Genomic DNA, 23,935 nt, shown 5'->3' with positions numbered 1-23,935 from the left:
AAGTCAGTTCAAATGTCGTCATAGATTTACAATCAGAAAGTCAGTTCAAATGTCGCCATAGATTTATAATCAGAAAGTCATTTCAAATGTTGTCATAGATTTACAATCAGAAAGTCAGTTCAAACGTTGTCATAGATTTACAGTAAGAGAGTGAGTTCAAATGTCGTCATAGATTTATAATCAGAAAGTCAGTTCAAATGTCGCCATAGATTTACAATCAGAAAGTCAGTTCAAATGTCGCCATAGATTGATAATCAGAAAGTCATTTCAAATGTTGTCATAGATTTATAATCAGAAAGTCAATTCAAATGTCGCCATAGATTTACAATCAGAAAGTCAATTCAAATGTCGCCATAGATTTATAATCAGAAAGTCAGTTCAAATGTCGTCATAGATTTACAATCAGAAAGTCATTTCAAACGTTGTCATAGATTTACAGTAAGAGAGTGAGTTCAAATATCATTATGGATTTACAGTAAGAGAGTGAGTTCAAATGTTGTCATAGATTTACAATCAGAAAGTCACTTCAAATGTTGTCATAGATTTACAATCAGAAAGTCAGTTCAAATGTTGTCATAGATTTACAGTAAGAGAGTGAGTTCAAATGTCGCCATAGATTTACAATCAGAAAGTCAATTCAAATGTCGCCATAGATTTACAATCAGAAAGTCAGTTCAAATGTCGCCATAGATTTATAATCAGAAAGTCAGTTCAAATGTTGTCATAGATTTATAATCAGAAAGTCATTTCAAACGTTGTCATAGATTTACAGTAAGAGAGTGAGTTCAAATATCCTTATGGATTTACAGTAAGAGAGTGAGTTCAAATGTTGTCATAGATTTACAATCAGAAAGTCAATTCAAATGTCGCCATAGATTTATAATCAGAAAGTCATTTCAAACGTTGTCATAGATTTACAGTAAGAGAGTGAGTTCAAATATCATTATGGATTTACAGTAAGATAGTGAGTTCAAATGTTGTCATAGATTTACAATCAGAAAGTCAATTCAAATGTCGCCATAGATTTATAATCAGAAAGTCATTTCAAACGTTGTCATAGATTTACAGTAAGAGAGTGAGTTCAAATATCATTATGGATTTACAGTAAGAGAGTGAGTTCAAATGTCGTCATAGATTTACAATCAGAAAGTCAATTCAAATGTTGTCATAGATTTACAATCAGAAAGTCAATTCAAATGTCGTCATAGATTTACAATCAGAAAGTCAGTTCAAATGTTGTCATAGATTTATAATCAGAAAGTCAATTCAAATGTTGTCATAGATTTACAATCAGAAAGTCAATTCAAATGTCGTCATAGATTTACAATCAGAAAGTCAATTCAAATGTTGTCATAGATTTACAATCAGAAAGTCAGTTCAAATGTCGCCATAGATTTACAATCAGAAAGTCAATTCAAATGTTGTCATAGATTTACAATCAGAAAGTCAATTCAAATGTTGTCATAGATTTACAATCAGAAAGTCAGCTCATATGTTGCCATAGATTTATAATCAGAAAGTCAATTCAAATGTTGTCATAGATTTACAATCAGAAAGTCAGTTCAAATGTTGTCATAGATTTACAATTAGAAAGTCAATTCAAATGTCGCCATAGATTTATAATCAGAAAGTCAGTTCAAATGTCGTCATAGATTTACAATCAGAAAGTCAGTTCAAATGTCGTCATAGATTTACAGTAAGAGTGACAGTTTAGATGTAGTTCTTGACTTGCGAATTACTTAAGTTTGACTTTCCTATTTTTTACAGTATATCATGTCTGTTGACCGACGAAAACTCAATGAAGTGTTATTATCAGGTAAAAGATATATTTCTTGGTCTTATCAGTTAAGTTTGTAAACTATTTGGTGAAGTTCACAATTACATATGTAAAGAATTTAACAATAACACCTGTAGGTATTTGGCCCATGAGACAATCTCTATTTCCATGGAAATTTGATTTTCGTTGTAGTTTAGAACTTCTGAATAACTTCTGAATATGAAAAAGCTCAAGTCATTGATAATATTTCCAAGAGATACTACCTGTTCTGTGCTTGTATTTGCTTTGTGTATGATTTGATATATATCATATAGAACATATTTAACAGCTTACAGAAGGACTTACTGGTGAGGTATTAACTATGTACTGGTACCTCAGGTTAATGAATATGGTCTCCACAATTTTTGTTTGTTCCCCTAGCTAAGAATGTTCTATATTTTTCCTTTTCTAAAAAGATCTGTGTGTTTCATGTTTTCTATTCACTTTTTAGCTGCTGAGGAATACCCAAATGTTAAAATGCACTTCAGTCAGAAACTGATTTCCTGTGATATAAAGACCGGGAATCTGGAATTAAAAAGGTAATTATTGATATGTGTAATTCATTCTATCTACATTGTTTGACATGACATATATACACTGTAGTATACTACATCCTTACATTGTTTGACATGACATATATACACTGTAGTATATCCTTACATTGTTTGACATGACATATATACACTGTAGTATACTATATCCTTACATCGTTTGACATGACATATATACACTGTAGTATACTATATCCTTACATTGTTTGACATGACATATATACACTGTAGTATACTATATCCTTACATTGTTTGACATGACATATATACACTGTAGTATACTATATCCTTACATTGTTTGACATGACATATATACACTAGTATACTATATCCTTACATTGTTTGACATGACATATATACACTGTAGTATACTATATCCTTACATTGTTTGACATGACATATATACACTGTAGTATACTATATCCTTACATTGTTTGACATGACATATATACACTGTAGTATACTATATCTATATACATGACTTGTTCGATTTTGATTTAATTACCTGGTTACCCTACTAGTTTTATATCTCTATACATTTTCATCTTCTTTATCAAAGTCACCAGTTAGATACAACAGTCAAACATTTTCATATTCTACATCAAGGTCACCAGTTAGATACAACAGTCAAACATTTTCATCTTCTTTATCAAAGTCACCAGTTTGATACAACAGTCAAACATTTTCATATTCTACATCAAGGTCACCAGTTAGATACAACAGTCAAACATTTTCATATTCTACATCAAGGTCACCAGTTAGATACAACAGTCAAACATTTTCATATTCTACATCAAGGTCACCAGTTAGATACAACAGTCAAACATTTTCATATTCTACATCAAGGTCACCAGTTAGATACAACAGTCAAACATTTTCATATTCTACATCAAGGTCACCAGTTAGATACAACAGTCAAACATTTTCATATTCTACATCAAGGTCACCAGTTAGATACAACAGTCAAACATTTTCATATTCTGCATCAAGGTCACCAGTTAGATACAACAGTCAAACATTTTCATATTCTACATCAAGGTCACCAGTTAGATACAACAATCAAACAGTTTCATTTCATTTTGGAATTTTGCATGAAGTTACAAAATATCACAGTAGAATTAAATGTAAATGGATTTGGCCACAGTTTTGGTTTTCATAAGATTCTGTTACTCATAATCTAAATACCACTACCTGTTTTAGGCAGTCAATAGTACTGGTTATGCAGGAGTGGAAACTTGTTGGGGTGACCAGTGACGTGGTACCGACTGTGGCTAATATGTAAATAGTAGTGTAGACGGAAGACACATATAATCCTGTTTTTAGCAGTACCCTTGATTGAAAGTGAAATATTCTACTTTAACTTAGCATTATATACCATTAAACAAAAACTGTTTAAATAAAATCTTCCTAGTTAAAAATCCCTACCAAAGAAACGTGTGTCTGGGATATTCAGTTATACATGTTCATACATCTGCGAATACATGAACATGTTAAAAACAGCTGTTTCTGTTTATAAATGACATGGAATATGGTTTTACAGGCTTTATGCAAGAGATTTTTTAATAATTCCGGCTTGTCAGATTCAGAGTTGATATAAAATGATTTTGTGACAGAGGTATTTATGCACATAAATATGAATCATGTATTCATTTCCATGTATTTGTACATTGTAGACAGTGACACATACACCAGGATTATGCAGATATCCAGGACCAGTTAATTAAAATATGAATTCAGCAGTAAAAGCTTCTAAATTAAGTGATTTGAAAGATTTCACGTGTTGAGAATCCTTTACTCTTTCAATGTGAATTTCTATAACATGCACACACTTTGACTGGCCATATATGGTACGTAAATGTTAGGATAGTATTTGCATACACAATTTTTTGTACATAAACTTTTCAGAGTACAAGAATGAATTTTTAAAACATAATTTGCAACAACGAAATTATCTCCTAGGGAGGATGGAATGGCTGGTTTATATGTATAGATGTATGTAGTGTGGATGTGTGTGCACATGTGAAGCAAGCTGTTGTACATGTCAAAACAGTGGTCCCTAAACACATTCTGTTTTGTTTTCTTTCTGATAACATCAGATTTCAAACAGAAATTGAACATTAAATACCTGTAGGTATCACATACACAAAAGCTTCATAGTATCACAAGTAATGATTATCATTCCATTTCATTGTGGTCTGTCTGGAGGGGTTGTCTGGAAAGAGATATCACTGCTTATCCCTTTTTTACCACCACTTATTCTCTGGTTATCCCTTCTCCCACCACTCCAGTCTCTGGTTATCCCTTCTCCCACCACTCCAGTCTCTGGTTATCCCTTCTCCCACCACTCCAGTCTCTGGTTATCCCTTCTCCCACCACTCCAGTCTCTGGTTATCCCTTCTCCCACCACTCCAGTCTCTGGTTATCCCTTCTCCCACCACTCCAGTCTCTGGTTATCCCTTCTCCCACCACTCCAGTCTCTAGTTATCCCTTCTCCCACCACTCCAGTCTCTGGTTATCCCTTCTCCCACCACTCCAGTCTCTGGTTATCCCTTCTCCCACCACTCCAGTCTCTGGTTATCCCTTCTCCCACTACTCCAGTCTCTGGTTATCCCTTCTCCCACCACTCCAGTCTCTGGTTATCCTTTCTCCCACCACTCCAGTCTCTGGTTATCCCTTCTACCACCACTCCAGTCTCTAGTTATCCCTTCTCCCACCACTCCAGTCTCTAGTTATCCCTTCTCCCACCACTCCAGTCTCTGGTTATCCCTTCTACCACCACTCCAATCTCTGGTTATCCTTTCTCCCACCACTCCAGTCTCTGGTTATCCCTTCTACCACCACTCCAGTCTCTGGTTATCCCTTCTCCCATCACTCCTGTCTCTGGTTATCCCTACTCTCACCACTCCAGTCTCTGGTTATCCCTTCTCCCACCACTCCAGTCTCTGGTTATCCCTTCTCCCATCACTCCTGTCTCTGGTTATCCCTTCTCCCTCAGTCTCTGGTTATCCCTTCTCCCACCACTCCAGTTTCTGGTTATCCCTTCTCCCACCACTCCAGTATCTGGTTATCCCTTCTCCCACCACTTGAGTCTCTGGTTGAAATGAATAAAGTTGTGACATGTGTAGTCGTATCATAGCAGGAAAGTTGAATATCCTTATTACCAAAGTAATACTTTGATGTCACAAGGCATGGCACCTCGTTTTGCATTAAAAATATACATATTCACTGGACTAAGCAAAAGGGAACGGGGCCAGTTTTTATGGAGTCTGTGTGCCCAGACAGATAGGATACTGTTGATGATGGAGTCTGTGTGCTCAGATAGATAGGATACTATTGACTACATTCATTGTTACATTTTTAAGACTGAAATATGGCATTATGAAAAATTGTGGCCTAAACCCTTTTGAAATATGTTATTCTTGCATGGATCTTGTATTTCATGGATATAAACTAAAGTACTTTTTGAATCAAATTGCACTCTGTTGTGTTGTGAACTTGCTTTAAAAATATCTCATCTTGAACATAGATATATTGGTAGCAGAGATTTCTGAAAAGAAATATTTTATGATTAAATATGATTTGTAGTGTTTTATCGCAGTTGAACATTTTATTTCAGTAAAGATGGGGAGACAATGAAATTATGTGTTGACCTGATCATTGGGAATGATGGCGCATTTTCAGCTGTCCGACAACAAATGATGAAGGATACTCTCCTCAACTATGAGCAGACTTACATACCGCATGGATACATGGAGCTTTGTATCCCTCCCAACTCTTCCGGGCAGGTGAGCTCACTTTGAAAGGTTCCTTTTTATATGTCAGTAGAAAACTTTTTAATAAAGTTAGGTACTTAAGAGATGTGTGCAAATATATAAACATGGAGAATCAATAATATATTAATAATTTTACAACATGATTCAATAATTTTACAACATGAATCAATAATTTTACAACATGATTCAATAATTTTACAACATGATTCAATAATTTTACAACATATATCAATAATTTTACAACATATATCAATAATTTTACATTTTGAATCAACAATTTTACAACATGAATCAATAATTTTATTTTACAACATATATCAATAATTTTACATTTTGAATCAACAATTTTACAACATGAATCAATAATTTTATTTTACAACATATATCAATAATTTTACATTTTGAATCAATAATTTTACAACAAGAATCAATAATTTATAACAAATTACACTAATTTTACAAAAAATATCAATAATTTTTACAACATGATTTAAAAATACCTGCTTTTAAGATTAACTCATTATTTAAATCTGTCTGTTTTGCTCAGTGATAGAATTATAAGATTTCAAATTATATGATGGTGATTGATTCAAATCACTCTACCACCACGTTCTGCCATCTGTCCATCATCTATCTGTACACAGTTATTGTTTACACAACAAATACTGTAATATCAATTTACAGAAATTTATTTATAAGTTTTGCATATATAAAGGGTGCCTGTCACCTTAGCAGTTACCTCCCTTGGACCTGACAGGACATAGCTGTGAGCTATGGACCTCGTACTGCTAAAGTATAGCAAGGTGCTGAAAAGCTAAGGCCAACAACTCGAGGTGAACATGACTTGGAACTACGGCTGACCAAAAGCTCATGGATACCATAGCTTGGTCCTCAAAGAATGTCCAGGAGTCGGCCAGGGTTGGGAGTTACATCAATTAAGCAATAGGATTCAACATATTGTCTTATCTATGGCTGTATTGAGTTGATGTAGACAGTCCAGCTTACCCCAGGTTCTGTAGTTGGATTGACCGATTTGGGGGGTACAGCAGTAAGCTGGCAACATTATATAATTAATAGTCCATGTGATGTGTTATTATATGGTACCAGTTTACTGCCATAGGCCCATAAAGTGTAGCCAAGCACCCACAGTGAACAGCAAAAAAAAAAAAGGTCCATCGCCAGGCCAAGATTTGGGTAAAAACCTTAGTCAAGGCCATGAGAGTAGATGGATGTGCTCCGGCAAACCTTCGGTTCTGGATTGTGAAATTGGCAGTCTGGGGGTGTATAGAAGAATACTGGAGGCAATAATAGGCCATGTGATATGTTAGTACTACCACCAGGTTACTGCAGCAGGCCCCCCCAAACAGTGTGTCCCACAGTGGACAGTAAAGAGTCTTGAGTCCACTAGGCCTGGGTTTGAATCATGACTTACCCTGAGCCATAAGAGTAGATGTTGCGTTCCAGCTAACTCTTGGTTCTGAGGTGTGTGTGAAATTGACCGACTTGGGGTATATAGCAGCAGACTGGTAGCCATAATAGTAAATGTGGTATGCTATAACACACTACCACTGCAATAGTCCCAAATCTTCAGAATGCAGTAGAATGAAATTGATAGATTGCCTGAGAAAGAAACTATTCAACTGACCATGGCATGGTCAACCAAGGGAGAACTGAGAAAATGAAAAGCAACTTATCAGAGGTGAGATATCGGTGGCAGCAGTGGGGTGGAGGATGGTACGTCTCTAAGATCTGGTGGTCAGAACATAATGGCCCTTAACTACTGGTGTTAGTAATGTGAATAGGTCAGACAATCAGCTGTTCTGATTGGATCCCAGAAATTCCCTTTATCTGGATAGTAAATTCTTTAATGAAGTGTGAAAGGAGGGGGTAATTTCTTAATAGTGGTCTGGGCTGTAGGCTAAACTAACACCAGATAGCTTGTTGAGATAAATGTAATTAGATGGTTGCCCTGGGGCATGTCCTGTCTGGGTACCATAACATGCAGCTAACAGACCTTGTCCACAGTTGAACTGTGACCTTATATTTACATGTCAGTAAGGTGTAGTAAATTCTATAAAACTGCCTTTCAATGTAGTGTGTATGTTGGAAGGTGATAGACATGGAGAGCTGATATCTCCCTGACTTTGAGGTAATGTTTAGTTAGCTCCGAGGTGACCCCGACTGTAATGACAAAGCGATGGGGCATGGTCATTAAGATGGCAGGCTGGCCTCTCTATATGCTGTGTAAACCTGCCTAATATTTCATATTAGACTTGAATTATTGCTAGTATTGAAGCATTACTGGGTGAATGTTTTTCAAACCATATACAGGTTTCATTTGCTCCCTAGTTTTGCCCTTTTGGTTTTGGGATGAATCAGAAAAAACATCAAACCATGGTGGGTGTCAAGATCCCTCTTGGATTTCTTGTTATCACAGAAACATCATATAGCCATAGTGTTTTATCCATTGTCGTGCACTGTCCACCATCTGCTGTGCATAAACTTTCTATTCAAATGACTTCTTCTCTTTAACCAAAATCCCATAGTGCTGATATTGGCCTGTGGCATGCTGGGATGAAGGGGTACTAAGTTTGTTAAAATGAATGACCTTGACCCATTTTCAAGGTCAGAGGGGTCAAATGTGTTCAAATCTTTTCCCAATAACCAAAAGGCCAAGGGTGCTGATATTGATCCTGTTCCATTATTGAATGTAGGGCTACCAAGTTTGTTCAAAATTAATGACTTTGACCCACTTTCAAGGTCAACAGGGTTAAATATGTGAAATTTCTTTCAAAGACTTCTTCTCAATAACAAAAAGGTCCAGGCTGTCGATATTGGTTCTTTAATATAAGTAGATGAAGGGCTATGGATTTGTTCAAATAATTGACATTGACCTATATTCAAGATCTCTTGGGTTTAGTGAGTTGAAATCTTAAAATTTCTTTTTCAACAAGCAATAGTTTTGGAGTAATGGCATTTGTGTTGTAGAATGTATAAAGAATGTGAGTTTGCAAAAAATGTTTTTATGAGCCAACAGTGTAATCTATGTTAGCTGTATAGTAGTTGAGCAATTTATTTTAGGCCTTCTTGTCCTCTTCATATATAGGTCTTTATCATCAGGTGACCGTTAAGACCAGTAGACCTTTTGTTAATTAAAGTGTTTTGTTACATTGACAAATAACTCTATAAAAATTTGGATACCTAGACATCCATCACTTATACATGTGCTTAAGGATATATCAAGTGCTTCAGTATTTTTCACTTTTGTGTTACATTTATAAAAAACATATGAAATTATAAGAGTTGTTGTTTAGAAACAATGTTCCTTGCTATTAGAAAGGTGTATGAAGTTTGTTTTTGTTGTATATGATAGTTTAATATGGGAATGAACTATCTCCACATTTGGCCGAGGAATGAGTTTATGATGATTGCCCTGCCAAACCAAGACAAGAGCTTTACAGCAACACTCTTCATGCCTTTTGATATCTTCAACGGCATCAGTTCTGGAGAGGAAGCTATGGGTTTCTTTCGGGAGAAGTTTCCAGATTCCATTCCTCTGATTGGAGAGTAGGTTCAAAGATACATCCAAGTATTTTACATAAGAGATTTGACTACTGTGTGTAGATGTCAGTTAAGTCTCTACATATCACAATCTTAAATGACTCTTCAGTTTACATGTTTTCTTTCCCTGTCATTTTCTGTATCACATGTTATTGTGTAAGTGACTGAGCATCTTTTTAGGAAACTTTCTTGATTGTGCTGAGAACTTCAATCATAAAAACATACATTTGTGGTGTTAATTAAGTAGTGAATGTAGTATATGACAAACTCTTTACATTTTAATAATAGTCATTGATGACTTTTAGGTTGAAAATTATGGAAAAATCATTTTTTATTAAGTACAGCAGATATTAAATTAAGTTGTTACCGTGATTGTTAATGTTAAGTTCATGTAAGAGATAAATATGCTGATATTTCAATATTTCAGAGAAGCCATTAAAGAGACCTTCAGGAAAAATAAGGCGTTGCCCATGGTTTCTATCAAAGTAAGAGACTGTTACTTACTGATGGGAAGTACCATTTACATATGTGTCTTAATATGTAGACTGTTTTACACTCATTCCCAGATATGTGTCTTAATATGTAGACTGTTTTACACTCATTCCCAGATATGTGTCTTAATATGCAGACTGTTTTACACTCATTCCCAGATATGTGTCTTAATCTGTAGACTGTTTTACACTCATTCCCAGATATGTGTCTTAATCTGTAGACTGTTTTACACTCATTCCCAGATATGTGTCTTAATATGTAGACTGTTTTACACTCATTCCCAGATATGTGTCTTAATATGTAGACTGTTTTACACTCATTCCCAGATATGTGTCTTAATCTGTAGACTGTTTTACACTCATTCCCAGATATGTGTCTTAATCTGTAGACTGTTTTACACTCATTCCCAGATATGTGTCTTAATATGTAGACTGTTTTACACTCATTCCCAGATATGTGTCTTAATCTGTAGAATGTTATACAGACTCATTCCCAGATATGTGTCTTAATCTGTAGACTGTTTTACACTCATTCCCAGATATGTGTCTTAATATGTAGAATGTTTTACACTCATTCCCAGATATGTGTCTTAATCTGTAGACTGTTTTACACTCATTCCCAGATATGTGTCTTAATATGTAGACTGTTTTACACTCATTCCCAGATATGTGTCTTAATCTGTAGAATGTTATACACTCATTCCCAGATATGTGTCTTAATATGTAGACTGTTTTACACTCATTCCCAGATATGTGTTTTAATCTGTAGACTGTTTTACACTCATTCCCAGATATGTGTCTTAATATGTAGACTGTTTTACACTCATTCCCAGATATGTGTTTTAATCTGTAGACTGTTTTACACTCATTCCCAGATATGTGTCTTAATATGTAGACTGTTTTACACTCATTCCCAGATATGTGTCTTAATCTGTAGAATGTTATACACTCATTCCCAGATATGTGTCTTAATATGTAGACTGTTTTACACTCATTCCCAGATATGTGTTTTAATCTGTAGACTGTTTTACACTCATTCCCAGATATGTGTTTTAATCTGTAGACTGTTTTACACTCATTCCCAGATATGTGTCTTAATCTGTAGACTGTTTTACACTCATTCCCAGATATGTGTCTTAATATGTAGAATGTTTTACACTCATTCCCAGATATGTGTCTTAATCTGTAGACTGTTTTACACTCATTCCCAGATATGTGTCTTAATCTGTAGAATGTTATACACTCATTCCCAGATATGTGTCTTAATCTGTAGACTGTTTTACACTCATTCCCAGATATGTGTCTTAATATGTAGAATGTTTTACACTCATTCCCAGATATGTGTCTTAATCTGTAGACTGTTTTACACTCATTCCCAGATATGTGTCTTAATATGTAGACTGTTTTACACTCATTCCCAGATATGTGTCTTAATCTGTAGAATGTTATACACTCATTCCCAGATATGTGTCTTAATATGTAGACTGTTTTACACTCATTCCCAGATATGTGTTTTAATCTGTAGACTGTTTTACACTCATTCCCAGATATGTGTCTTAATATGTAGACTGTTTTACACTCATTCCCAGATATGTGTTTTAATCTGTAGACTGTTTTACACTCATTCCCAGATATGTGTCTTAATATGTAGACTGTTTTACACTCATTCCCAGATATGTGTCTTAATCTGTAGAATGTTATACACTCATTCCCAGATATGTGTCTTAATATGTAGACTGTTTTACACTCATTCCCAGATATGTGTTTTAATCTGTAGACTGTTTTACACTCATTCCCAGATATGTGTTTTAATCTGTAGACTGTTTTACACTCATTCCCAGATATGTGTCTTAATCTGTAGACTGTTTTACACTCATTCCCAGATATGTGTCTTAATATGTAGAATGTTTTACACTCATTCCCAGATATGTGTCTTAATCTGTAGACTGTTTTACACTCATTCCCAGATATGTGTCTTAATATGTAGAATGTTTTACACTCATTCCCAGATATGTGTCTTAATCTGTAGACTGTTTTACACTCATTCCCAGATATGTGTCTTAATATGTAGAATGTTTTACACTCATTCCCAGATATGTGTCTTAATCTGTAGACCGTTTTACACTCATTCCCAGATATGTGTTTTAATCTGTAGACTGTTTTACACTGGGATAAACATAGATTTGAGTGGTATGTTTCAATGACTACACAGGATAGTAACAATTGATTCTGTGCCGTCTTGTACACTGCATTCATCAGTACTGGTATGCTTGACTTTGGTCATTTGTCTGATGAAGGTCAGTTCCTTACCATCTTGTACACTACGTACATCAGTGATAGTACACTCCACACTGTTCATTTGTCTGACAAATGTTGATTATTGATTACACATATAAGTATGTACTGTTATATTGTCTACAGACATATTTCTGTTTCAGTGTTCACCATACCATGTTGGGGGTAAGACAGTCATCATGGGTGATGCCGCCCATGCCATGGTTCCCTTTTATGGACAGGGTATGAATGCGGTAAGATCAGGTTTTCAGCATTCTCAATACTCCAGGGGTTACATTAATTTTCGCTCTCTGCACCCCTGGATCCATCCTCGCTAACTCCAGGGGTTAGAATCACTTTCACTCTCTGCACCCGTTGAACCATCCTTGATACTCCAGGGGTTACAATCACTTTTGTTCTCTGCACTCCTGGAACATGTCATGGCAAAATTGAAAACACCAGTGAAATAATTTGATTGGCTCCAGGAGAAAAAAAAACTGTCCAATCACAGGCTGATATGCCCCTTTTGAAGATTATAAAGGCGTGATACCCAACTTGAAAGCCATTAAACTATAACATTATTTGACTTTGAGATTTGTTTGTACATCAAAGGATCAAACTAGCCTTTTTGTCTTGTCTACAAGATGATGCCCATGGAACCTACAACTCTGCCATGAGCAAAAGTGCAAGTGTATTCAATATTCATGAGTTTTGTTATGAGTGAACTCTAATAAACTGATCAATGTGATCAACAAAGCAACAACACTTTAAATCATAGCAATATTGTCGTGGGAGGATCTGTTAGTTGTCATATCCAAGGACTCCTGTTCTGTAAGTTGTCATATCCAAGGACTCCTGTTCTGTAAGTTGTCATATCCAAGGACTCCTGTTCTGTAAGTTGTCATATCCAAGGACTTCTGTTCTGTAAGTTGTCATATCCAAGGACTCCTGTTCTGTAAGTTGTCATATCCAAGGACTCCTGTTCTGTAAGTTGTCATATCCAAGGACTCCTGTTCTGTAAGTTGTCATATCCAAGGACTCCTGCTCTGTAAGTTGTCATATCCAAGTACTTCTGCTCTGTAAGTTGTCATATCCAAGTACTCCTGCTCTGTAAGTTGTCATATCCAAGTACTCCTGCTCTGTAAGTTGTCATATCCAAGTACTTCTGCTCTGTAAGTTGTCATATCCAAGGACTCCTGCTCTGTAAGTTGTCATATCCAAGTACTTCTGCTCTGTAAGTTGTCATATCAAAGTACTTCTGCTTTGTTGTTGGAATACTTCAAGGTTTAGAGAATTAGTGAAGATGAAATACATGATAAGCAGAACTAACAATTTGCCGAGATAAATTATATTCAACATTTCATTATGTGCCTGTATATGTTACATCTGTATACTTGTATTTTCAGGGATTTGAAGACTGTATTGTGTTCAATGACAAACTTAATGAGTATAATGATGATTTTGGTAAGTTTTACATATATAAAATAGGTTGTATCTGTGTTACTTTGATTAAAAGGCTCACAAATTATATTTTTTATGATAAGGTCAGAGATTTTTTTTTCTCAACACTTGTGAATATTATAGATTTTTTTTCCCCATACTGTTGTTGATATTGTAGGCTGCCAATTGTAATACTGATGGTGTCAGCGATGTTTTCTGTACTCTTCCTAGATAATGTTTGTATAATGTACAGACACAGTAAACACAAGTGTAATGGGATCACTCGTAAGTAACAAAGCATCATATAAAGCAAATGTTTCCTTACAACCATTGATATATTTTACTGTCTACATTTCTCTGGAGTATTTGTGTAAAATTATCAAGAGATCATCTCCATTTTCATAGACATACAGATGGTCAGATAAAGATAGCTCTATATGTGTAGGGTTTGGCAGTATGAATACTTAATTATGACTAAGCCTATCTGTTACCTTTATTAGATGCTGCCTTGAAAGCCTATACCGAGTACAGAAAACCTGATGCACAGGCTATCAATGATTTGGCCATGTACAACTATGTTGAGGTGTGTAGTATTATCAAAGGTTTTTAATGTTAGTAAAGCTTATTTATTGTGAATCTCAGGACAAGAAAATATGGAAACATTTACTCTTATACTTAAAATTCTCCTGGTAGTTCTATGCTGTGAGATAAATGTAATTATTGTGAGTGTTATTATGAATTACACCAGTAGAATTAAAAAGCTGTGTCTATCAGTATATCATAAATGTATCTTTATGTATATAGCTGTATATATCTGTATATATCTGTGTATATATCTGTATGTATATATCTGTGTATATATCTGTGTATATATCTGTATGTATATATCTGTATGGGGAGACCTGTAATAATATTGACATATATATTTCCCAGATGAGGAAGTCTGTGAACTCTAAGATGTTTTTGCTGAGGAAGAAGCTGGATAACTTTCTTTACAGACTTTTCCCCAACACCTGGATCCCTCTATATACTATGGTATGGTGTTCCACACTAGATTCTACTGAAGTTAGATATTGAATCATTTGACCTGTGTTAGATGTAATTTTAAAGTATTTGACCTTTGATTGATTGTTTCAAGTAACAAGTCTGATCTGCTGTTTAACCTCAGAAATTTTAACTTTGTAGGTGTCTTTTTCAAGAACGCGGTACCATCAGTGTATTATGCGACGGGAATGGCAGGACAAGGCTAGTATCAAATTAGTAGATTATACATGTAACAACCTCGAAATCTATTCAGGTGTAAGAATTGATGTCCCATAGGATCATATAAGCATCCTAAGGTGGTTCTCAACTTTTTCAGGATACCAAGTGTTATAGAGCTTTATTAGATTATTAAGCATTAAACTGTTATGGTATTGTATTTATAGTTGATATAAATGACAGAGCTTTTCAGTTAGGCATCATTTTGTGTGCTTGCCATTTCCATGCCAACATTAATGAGATTGAAATGTGCTGCATTTGTTAGTTTTTATTTTGGCATTGCCATGAATTTACAAATATAGTGATTGAATCGGAATGAAAGGTGGAAACTACTGAACTTGGTTTCAAAGCAGTAAATTGCTGTATTGCTAATTTCCTGCTGCAGGATATAGAAATAAAAGACTAAACATATTTCATATATGAGATGTCAAACCACTTATAGATTGTTGTTTATTTACATAATAGACCATCAAAAAAGTGATTGTTTAAAGTTGAAGTTTGTTGTTCATAAGTAAAAATTGTCCACCAGTCAATAAACCGTATGAAAATACCAACATGTCAACATAATCATAATCCAAACTGAACTTCAATAAAACTAGGATGAGATATGAACAAAAGAAAGATTTACATGTAGACAGGAAGAGACTCCTGCAAAAGTACACGGAGAATAAGTGAAGGTATTTAGAGACTATTTGCTTCATTGACAACACCCAACATGTTAGATTAGAATTATAGATGGATTTCAATACTGTATATATCTACTCTATCGCTTTTAATGTTAGTATCAAAGCTATTTATGTACATTACATACAACAAGGTTCTATTTTGTATCAATAGTAATGATATATAGTATCATATTGAACATGCAAATATAGTGTATGAACTCATATTACAATATTGGTCAACTCTGTGAAATGAATGTACACACATTTTTACATTCTTTATACGATTTCAGATGCTGACAACATCTCTCAACATTGGTTGTGTAGTATTGGGATTGTCCATCATAGTGTTTGGCCAACGTATGCTCACCAAAGAACGATCATTTCTGATGACGTTGATGGAGGACGTAACTGGAAATGTTAAGTCAGCATTGGGTCCATGGATACAACACTAAGGTTTTACAGGATCTTTGTATTGACTCAGATGATGAATAACGTGTGCTGGGAATTATCAAGCATTGAACTGTTGTGCTGAATGTCAAGTGTTGATGATGTCTTCAAACCATTATTTTTTTCATGTATTGCTCTATGGATGAGTTTTCTATAGTAAACACGACACTGAAAGGTATTGGAAACCAATATATGAATGACGTTTGTTAACATCTCTACTGACTTGTGACAGCTGGATGCCTGTTAACATCTCTACTGACTTGTGACAGATGTGGGTGATGCTTGTTAACATCTCTACTGACTTGTGACAGATGTGGGTGATAGTATCACTACTGACTTGTGACAGATGTGGGTGATGCTTGTTAACATCTCTACTGATTTGTGACAGATGTGGGTGATGCTTGTTAACATCTCTACTGACTTGTGACAGATGTGGGTGATGCTTGTTAACATCTCTACTGACTTGTGACAGATGTGGGTGATGCTTGTTAACATCTCTACTGACTTGTGAAAGATGTGGGTGATGCTTGTTAACATCTCTACTGACTTGTGACAGATGTGGTTGATGCTTGTTAACATCTCTACTGGCTTGTGATAGATGTGGGTGATGCTTGTTAACATCTCTACTGACTTGTGACAGATGTGGGTGATAGTATCACTACTGACTTGTGACAGATGTGGGTGATGCTTGTTAACATCTCTACTGACTTGTGACAGATGTGGGTGATAGTATCACTACTGACTTGTGACAGATGTGGGTGATAGTATCACTACTAGGTACTACGTATGAGAGTGCTGTATGGTATATATCATCAGCATTGTAGAAATGTTTAAATCTTGTATTGTTCAGTGTCTTTTTCAAATTATATGTTAATTCTCTTTCTTGATATGAACTGTAGTTGTTTTACAACAAACCCTGGTTGTCTTCGTGAACTGTGAGTGTGCTCCATCTAACCACTGGTTCTCTCCCTTGTTTCTTTTTCAAGGAATTTGCCAAATTTTTATATAATTGTAAAAACTTCAAATTGTTTTTTACAAATTGGCATTTACAGTGTATTTGTACTTTTAACTCTATTGGAGAACAGAAGAGACATGAACAAGCTTGATAAAATCTTGATTATGATTTGGTGATAGGTACTACTTAACTGTCCCATATTATTTGTAGGACAACATGAGCAAATCAGATTTATGTACATGAATTAAAGCTTCATTAAAAATCAGTTTGGTCACCAGCAAATGTGGTTTTATTTACAGGACGGGGGATTTGAACAAACTGTACATGTGGCAATTTAATGTATGTTTTAACATGTATGAAAATATCTGACAAATTCATAGGCAAGAGCGAAATTTACGCAGTTGATGGTTTTCATATATTTAGTGTAATTTCCCCCAAGTTAAAATTTCCACATTTACAGTATACAAATATGATTGTTGTAAGTTAAGTTTTGTCAGTATACAATACATTATTATTTTTGGTAAAGTATTGTCTATATAGATAGATTGTTGTTGAGAAATGTGCCAATTTAACTAAAGCATTTCAGTTTTCAAGTAAACTGTACATAACAATCAAAGTAAAATTTATATTTATAAATAATGAAATATTCTTTTACATGTATGAATTATATTTTCCTTATTGTTGAGTTTTCCCACCGGATCACTCGGATTATAAAACATCACCAGATATCTGATTGAATCGTGGCCGACATTTATTGTAGACACACTCTAGTTTTTTCAGTACGCATGCTCAGGGACCATACAGTACAAGTTGACGAGGGGGTAGTTATGAATAACTAGGAAAACACTACAAATATCTCTGATTTCTTACTGGTATCCTTGCTTTTACCTGATACATATTCAATGTATATAGTTTTCTATAGAGCTTTAAAACCTGCTGAATATTTCCAATGTTATAGACACAAACGCTTATGCAGTATATGTTGTGCTTAGTATATAAATGATTTGGCGAGATCAAACATAAGAACCATAAAGAGAGAAAAGACAGTAGTAGAATGTTGAATATGTTTCTTACGTCATTATTTGTCAATATATTAAGGTTGTATACAGTATTATTTACATGTAGTAATCTATTGATGTATAACTTTGTATTGTTATCATCAATTTAGGTCATGTTTTATTGTATAGAAAAACCATCAAGTGGAACCAGCCTGTACTTTTAACATTAAAGATGGTCAAAAACACTTCAATAGATATGTGTACATTCCATCAGTTATTTTTCCTAGTTATTACTACTGTGTATCAGTAACGCACTATCTGAATCCATTTGTTATAAATGATTTATACACCATGAATATCAGTAAGGAATTAACCTATAAAGCATAATATTTGTACCTCTTTCAGCAGAATAGGATTCAGTACAAGTTGTTTAATGAAACAGTTAATACTTGTTGACTTGCCCCTAGCCATGTCATCATTCTTTGTACCATTAATTACAAGCTATCTGTACACTTGAAGTCATTTCTCTCTGTTGTACATAGTTTCCTTGGTTGTTTTTTTAATTAGTTACTTTGTTGTTGGTTGTTTATGATGTACTTTGTCATATGATATGTCATTAAGATCAATCACTGTCCTTGAATATTTGCTGCCATTTACCATCCTCCTTTTAATTGACAGGCCATCCCATTTCCTATCGAGACAATATTTCAAGTTCTTTTATGCATTTCCACTTAAATTTAATTGTACTTCCTTTTAATACCATAGAGGAGTTGCTTTTCAGGTCGAAACGTCAATATCACTATAACAGAACATTGGTTTCCTTGTTCTAACTTGAAGTCTGTACGACCAATTCCACTCCAGACTTGTTCACTGCTTTTTTGTGCAGCAGAAGACCATTTGCTATTTTGGTGATTCAGAATTACTAAGGCTCTGTAGCTCATGCATGGTACGTCTTTGTTGTATGTGCAAAATTTAGATTCCAAGTTTAGATTACCTAAGTCGAAACAATTGTCATCTTTCCTATAAAAATCACTGTTTGAAGTCGATTTATAGTGAACCTGTTTGATCAGTAATATTTCAGCAGTAAGTAGCTGGGATGGACATGTACTTAGCAGGGATCAAATTTGACAAAGTTAAAGAAATGACCTTAAATTTGCTAAAACAAATGTTCAATTTCAGAAGGGTGGAATCTAAAAGAAATTCAATGCAAATTCCTTTACAGAACCAAAAGACTTCAGGTTCATTGTGGAGTGGATGAGTGCTTAAATATGCTGATCATAGTTTAAAGGTCAGTTTCAGCTGTATTTCTCTTAAAGACTCCTGAAGTGTTTGGTATTTTTTGATCTGATCCTAAATAGTAACTGCTTTAAGAACAAATAACTATACAGGTGAATGAATTTTGAATTAGAGTTAACAATTGCCTCCTGTTATTTGTTTTATACATCCATTTTGCCCTGTGTTAAAGAGTTTTTTACCATATTCTAAACTGTAGTAAGTTAATATGATTCTAGGTTTGCTTTATATTTTAGGGTGAGACAATCCATATATCATCTGTATAACATTTATGAATAGCTGTGTATCAGATTGTCTGTACTTAGATGGTAGCAAATCAGTAATATTGTTCTCATTGTGTCCGACAGAGAGTGGATATGTGACGATTGACACCTGTTGATTTGGTGTTCCTAGATGAATGGTGTAAGTGATAAATTGTAGATTGAACATATGATAGACAACATAGATTGAACAGTTGGTTGACAGTTTGTAGATTGAACAGTTGATGGACAATGTAGATTGAACAGTTGATGGACAACATAGATGGAACAGTTGATGGACAATGTAGATTGAACAGTTGGTTGACAGTTTGTAGATTGAATAGTTGATGGACAATGTAGATTGAACAGTTGATGGACAATGTAGATTGAACAGTTGATGAACAACATAGATGGAACAGTTGATGGACAATGTAGATTGAACAGTTGGTTGACAGTTTGTAGATTGAATAGTTGATGGACGATGTAGATTGAACAGTTGATGGACAATGTAGATTGAACAGTTGATGGACAATGTAGATTGAACAGTTGATGGACAATGTAGATTGAACAGTTGGTTGACAATGTAGAATGAACAGTTGATGGACAATGTAGATTGAACAGTTGGTTGACAGTTTGTAGATTGAACAGTTGATGGACGATGTAGATTGAACAGTTGATGGACAATGTAGATTGAACAGTTGATGGACAATGTAGATTGAACAGTTGGTTGACAGTTTGTAGATTGAACAGTTGATGGACGATGTAGATTGAACAGTTGATGGACAACATAGATGGAACAGTTGATGGACAACATAGATGGAACAGTTGATGGACAATGTAGATTGAACAGTTGGTTGACAGTTTGTAGATTGAATAGTTGATGGACGATGTAGATTGAACAGTTGATGGACGATGTAGATTGAACAGTTGATGGATGATGTAGATTGAACAGTTGATGGACAATGTAGATTGAACAGTTGATGGACAACATAGATTGAACAGTTGATGGACAATGTAGATTGAATAGTTGATGGACAACATAGATGGAACAGTTTGTTGGAAGTTTGTAGATTGAACAGTTGATGGACAATGTAGATTGAACAGTTGGTTGACAATGTAGAATGAACAGTTGATGGACAATGTAGATTGAACAGTTGGTTGACAGTTTGTAGATTGAACAGTTGATGGACGATGTAGATTGAACAGTTGATGGACGATGTAGATTGAACAGTTGATGGATGATGTAGATTGAACAGTTGATGGACGATGTAGATTGAACAGTTGATGGACAATGTAGATTGAATAATTGATGGACAACATAGATGGAACAGTTGATGGACAATGTAGATTGAACAGTTGATGGACAACATAGATGGAACAGTTGATGGACAATGTAGATTGAACAGTTGGTTGACAGTTTGTAGATTGAATAGTTGATGGACAATGTAGATTGAACAGTTGATGGACAATGTAGATTGAACAGTTGATGGACAATGTAGATTGAACAGCTGATGGACAATGTAGATTGAACAGTTGATGGACAACATAGATTGAACAGTTGATGGACGACGTAGATTGAACAGTTGATGGACAACATAGATTGAACAGTTTGTTGGAAGTTTGTAGATTGAACAGTTGATGGACAATGTAGATTGAACAGTTGATGGACGATGTAGATTGAACAGTTGATGGATGATGTAGATTGAACAGTTGATGGACAATGTAGATTGAACAGTTGATGGACAACATAGATTGAACAGTTGATGGACAATGTAGATTGAATAGTTGATGGACAACATAGATTGAACAGTTTGTTGGAAGTTTGTAGATTAAACAGTTGATGGACAATGTAGATTGAACAGTTGGTTGACAATGTAGAATGAACAGTTGATGGACAATGTAGATTGAACAGTTGGTTGACAGTTTGTAGATTGAACAGTTGATGGACGATGTAGATTGAACAGTTGATGGACGATGTAGATTGAACAGTTGATGGACAATGTAGATTGAACAGTTGATGGACAATGTAGATTGAACAGTTGATCGACAACATAGATTGAACAGTTCGTTGACAGTTTGTAGATTGAATAGTTGATGGACAACATAGATGGAACAGTTGATGGACAATGTAGATTGAACAGTTGATGGACAACATAGATGGAACAGTTGATGGACGATGTAGATTGAACAGTTGATGGACGATGTAGATTGAACAGTTGATGGACAATGTAGATTGAACAGTTGATGGACGATGTAGATTGAACAGTTGATGGACAATGTAGATTGAACAGTTGATCGACAACATAGATTGAACAGTTCATTGACAGTTTGTAGATTGAATAGTTGATGGACAACATAGATGGAACAGTTGATGGACAATGTAGATTGAACAGTTGATGGACAACATAGATGGAACAGTTGATGGACAATGTAGATTGAACAGTTGGTTGACAGTTTGTAGATTGAATAGTTGATGGATAATGTAGATTGAACAGTTGATGGACAATGTAGATTGAACAGTTGATGGACAATGTAGATTGAACAGTTGATGGACAATGTAGATTGAACAGTTGATGGACAATGTAGATTGAACAGCTGATGGACAATGTAGATTGAACAGTTGATGGACAACGTAGATTGAACAGTTGATGGACGACGTAGATTGAACAGTTGATGGACAACATAGATTGAACAGTTTGTTGGAAGTTTGTAGATTGAACAGTTGATGGACAATGTAGATTGAACAGTTGATGGACGATGTAGATTGAACAGTTGATGGATGATGTAGATTGAACAGTTGATGGACAATGTAGATTGAACAGTTGATGGACAACATAGATTGAACAGTTGATGGACAATGTAGATTGAATAGTTGATGGACAATGTAGATTGAACAGTTGGTTGACAGTTTGTAGATTGAATAGTTGATGGATAATGTAGATTGAACAGTTGATGGACAATGTAGATTGAACAGTTGGTTGACAATGTAGAATGAACAGTTGATGGACAATGTAGATTGAACAGTTGGTTGACAGTTTGTAGATTGAACAGTTGATGGACGATGTAGATTGAACAGTTGATGGACGATGTAGATTGAACAGTTGATGGACGATGTAGATTGAACAGTTGATGGACGATGTAGATTGAACAGTTGATGGACAATGTAGATTGAACAGTTGATCGACAACATAGATTGAACAGTTGGTTGACAGTTTGTAGATTGAATAGTTGATGGACAACATAGATGGAACAGTTGATGGACAATGTAGATTGAACAGTTGATGGACAACATAGATGGAACAGTTGATGGACAATGTAGATTGAACAGTTGGTTGACAGTTTGTAGATTGAATAGTTGATGGACAATGTAGATTGAACAGTTGATGGACAATGTAGATTGAACAGTTGATGGACAATGTAGATTGAACAGCTGATGGACAATGTAGATTGAACAGTTGATGGACAACATAGATTGAACAATTGATGGACGACGTAGATTGAACAGTTGATGGACAACATAGATTGAACAGTTTGTTGGAAGTTTGTAGATTGAACAGTTGATGGACAATGTAGATTGAACAGTTGATGGACAACATAGATTGAACAGTTGATGGACGACGTAGATTGAACAGTTGATGGACAACATAGATTGAACAGTTTGTTGGAAGTTTGTAGATTGAACAGTTGATGGACAATGTACATTGAACAGTTGATGGACAATGTAGATTGAACAGTTGATGGACAATGTAGATTGAACAGTTGGTTGGAAGTTTGTAGATTGAACAGTTGATGGACAATGTAGATTGAACAGTTGATGGACGACGTAGATTGAACAGTTAATGGACAAGGTAGATTGAACAGTTGATGGATGATGTAGATTGAACAGTTGATGGATGATGTAGATTGAACAGTTGATGGACAATGTAGATTGAACAGTTGATGGACAACGTAGATTGAACAGTTGATAGACAACGTAAATTGAACAGTTGATGGACAACGTAGATTGAAGAATTAATCAAGTTTGAAGATTGAACCATTCAGTCTCATAAAAATATCTCATTCTGCTGTCTATGTCAACATTTTATAAATCTATTATATTTTCAGATTTCTTTTTTAGCGTTAATTAATCATTTATGTTTTGGCACCTTGGAGATGCAAAAATTTATAGATCA

General features: G+C 34.9%; 1 protein-coding gene across 1 annotated transcript; it reads left to right on the top strand.

The window, feature by feature from the left end:
- Positions 1–1,767: 1,767 nt before the first annotated feature.
- Positions 1,768–16,283, top strand: LOC132562490 (kynurenine 3-monooxygenase-like; the record flags this gene model as incomplete). The annotated part of the gene is made up of 11 exons (XM_060227235.1): positions 1,768–1,816; positions 2,268–2,355; positions 5,984–6,152; positions 9,514–9,707; positions 10,129–10,186; positions 12,631–12,720; positions 13,873–13,930; positions 14,407–14,489; positions 14,840–14,941; positions 15,092–15,205; positions 16,122–16,283. Coding segments are annotated over 11 exons (1,167 nt in total), but the record flags the coding sequence as incomplete, so codon positions are not given.
- Between the last annotated feature and the right edge of the window lie 7,652 nt (positions 16,284–23,935).

Source organism: Ylistrum balloti, unplaced genomic scaffold (assembly GCF_031769215.1).
Source record: "Ylistrum balloti isolate Yb309-2 unplaced genomic scaffold, AGI_CSIRO_Ybal_v1 Utg371432, whole genome shotgun sequence".
Lineage (NCBI taxonomy): Eukaryota > Metazoa > Mollusca > Bivalvia > Pectinida > Pectinidae > Ylistrum > Ylistrum balloti.
This window is presented reverse-complemented; position numbering and strand designations above follow the sequence as displayed.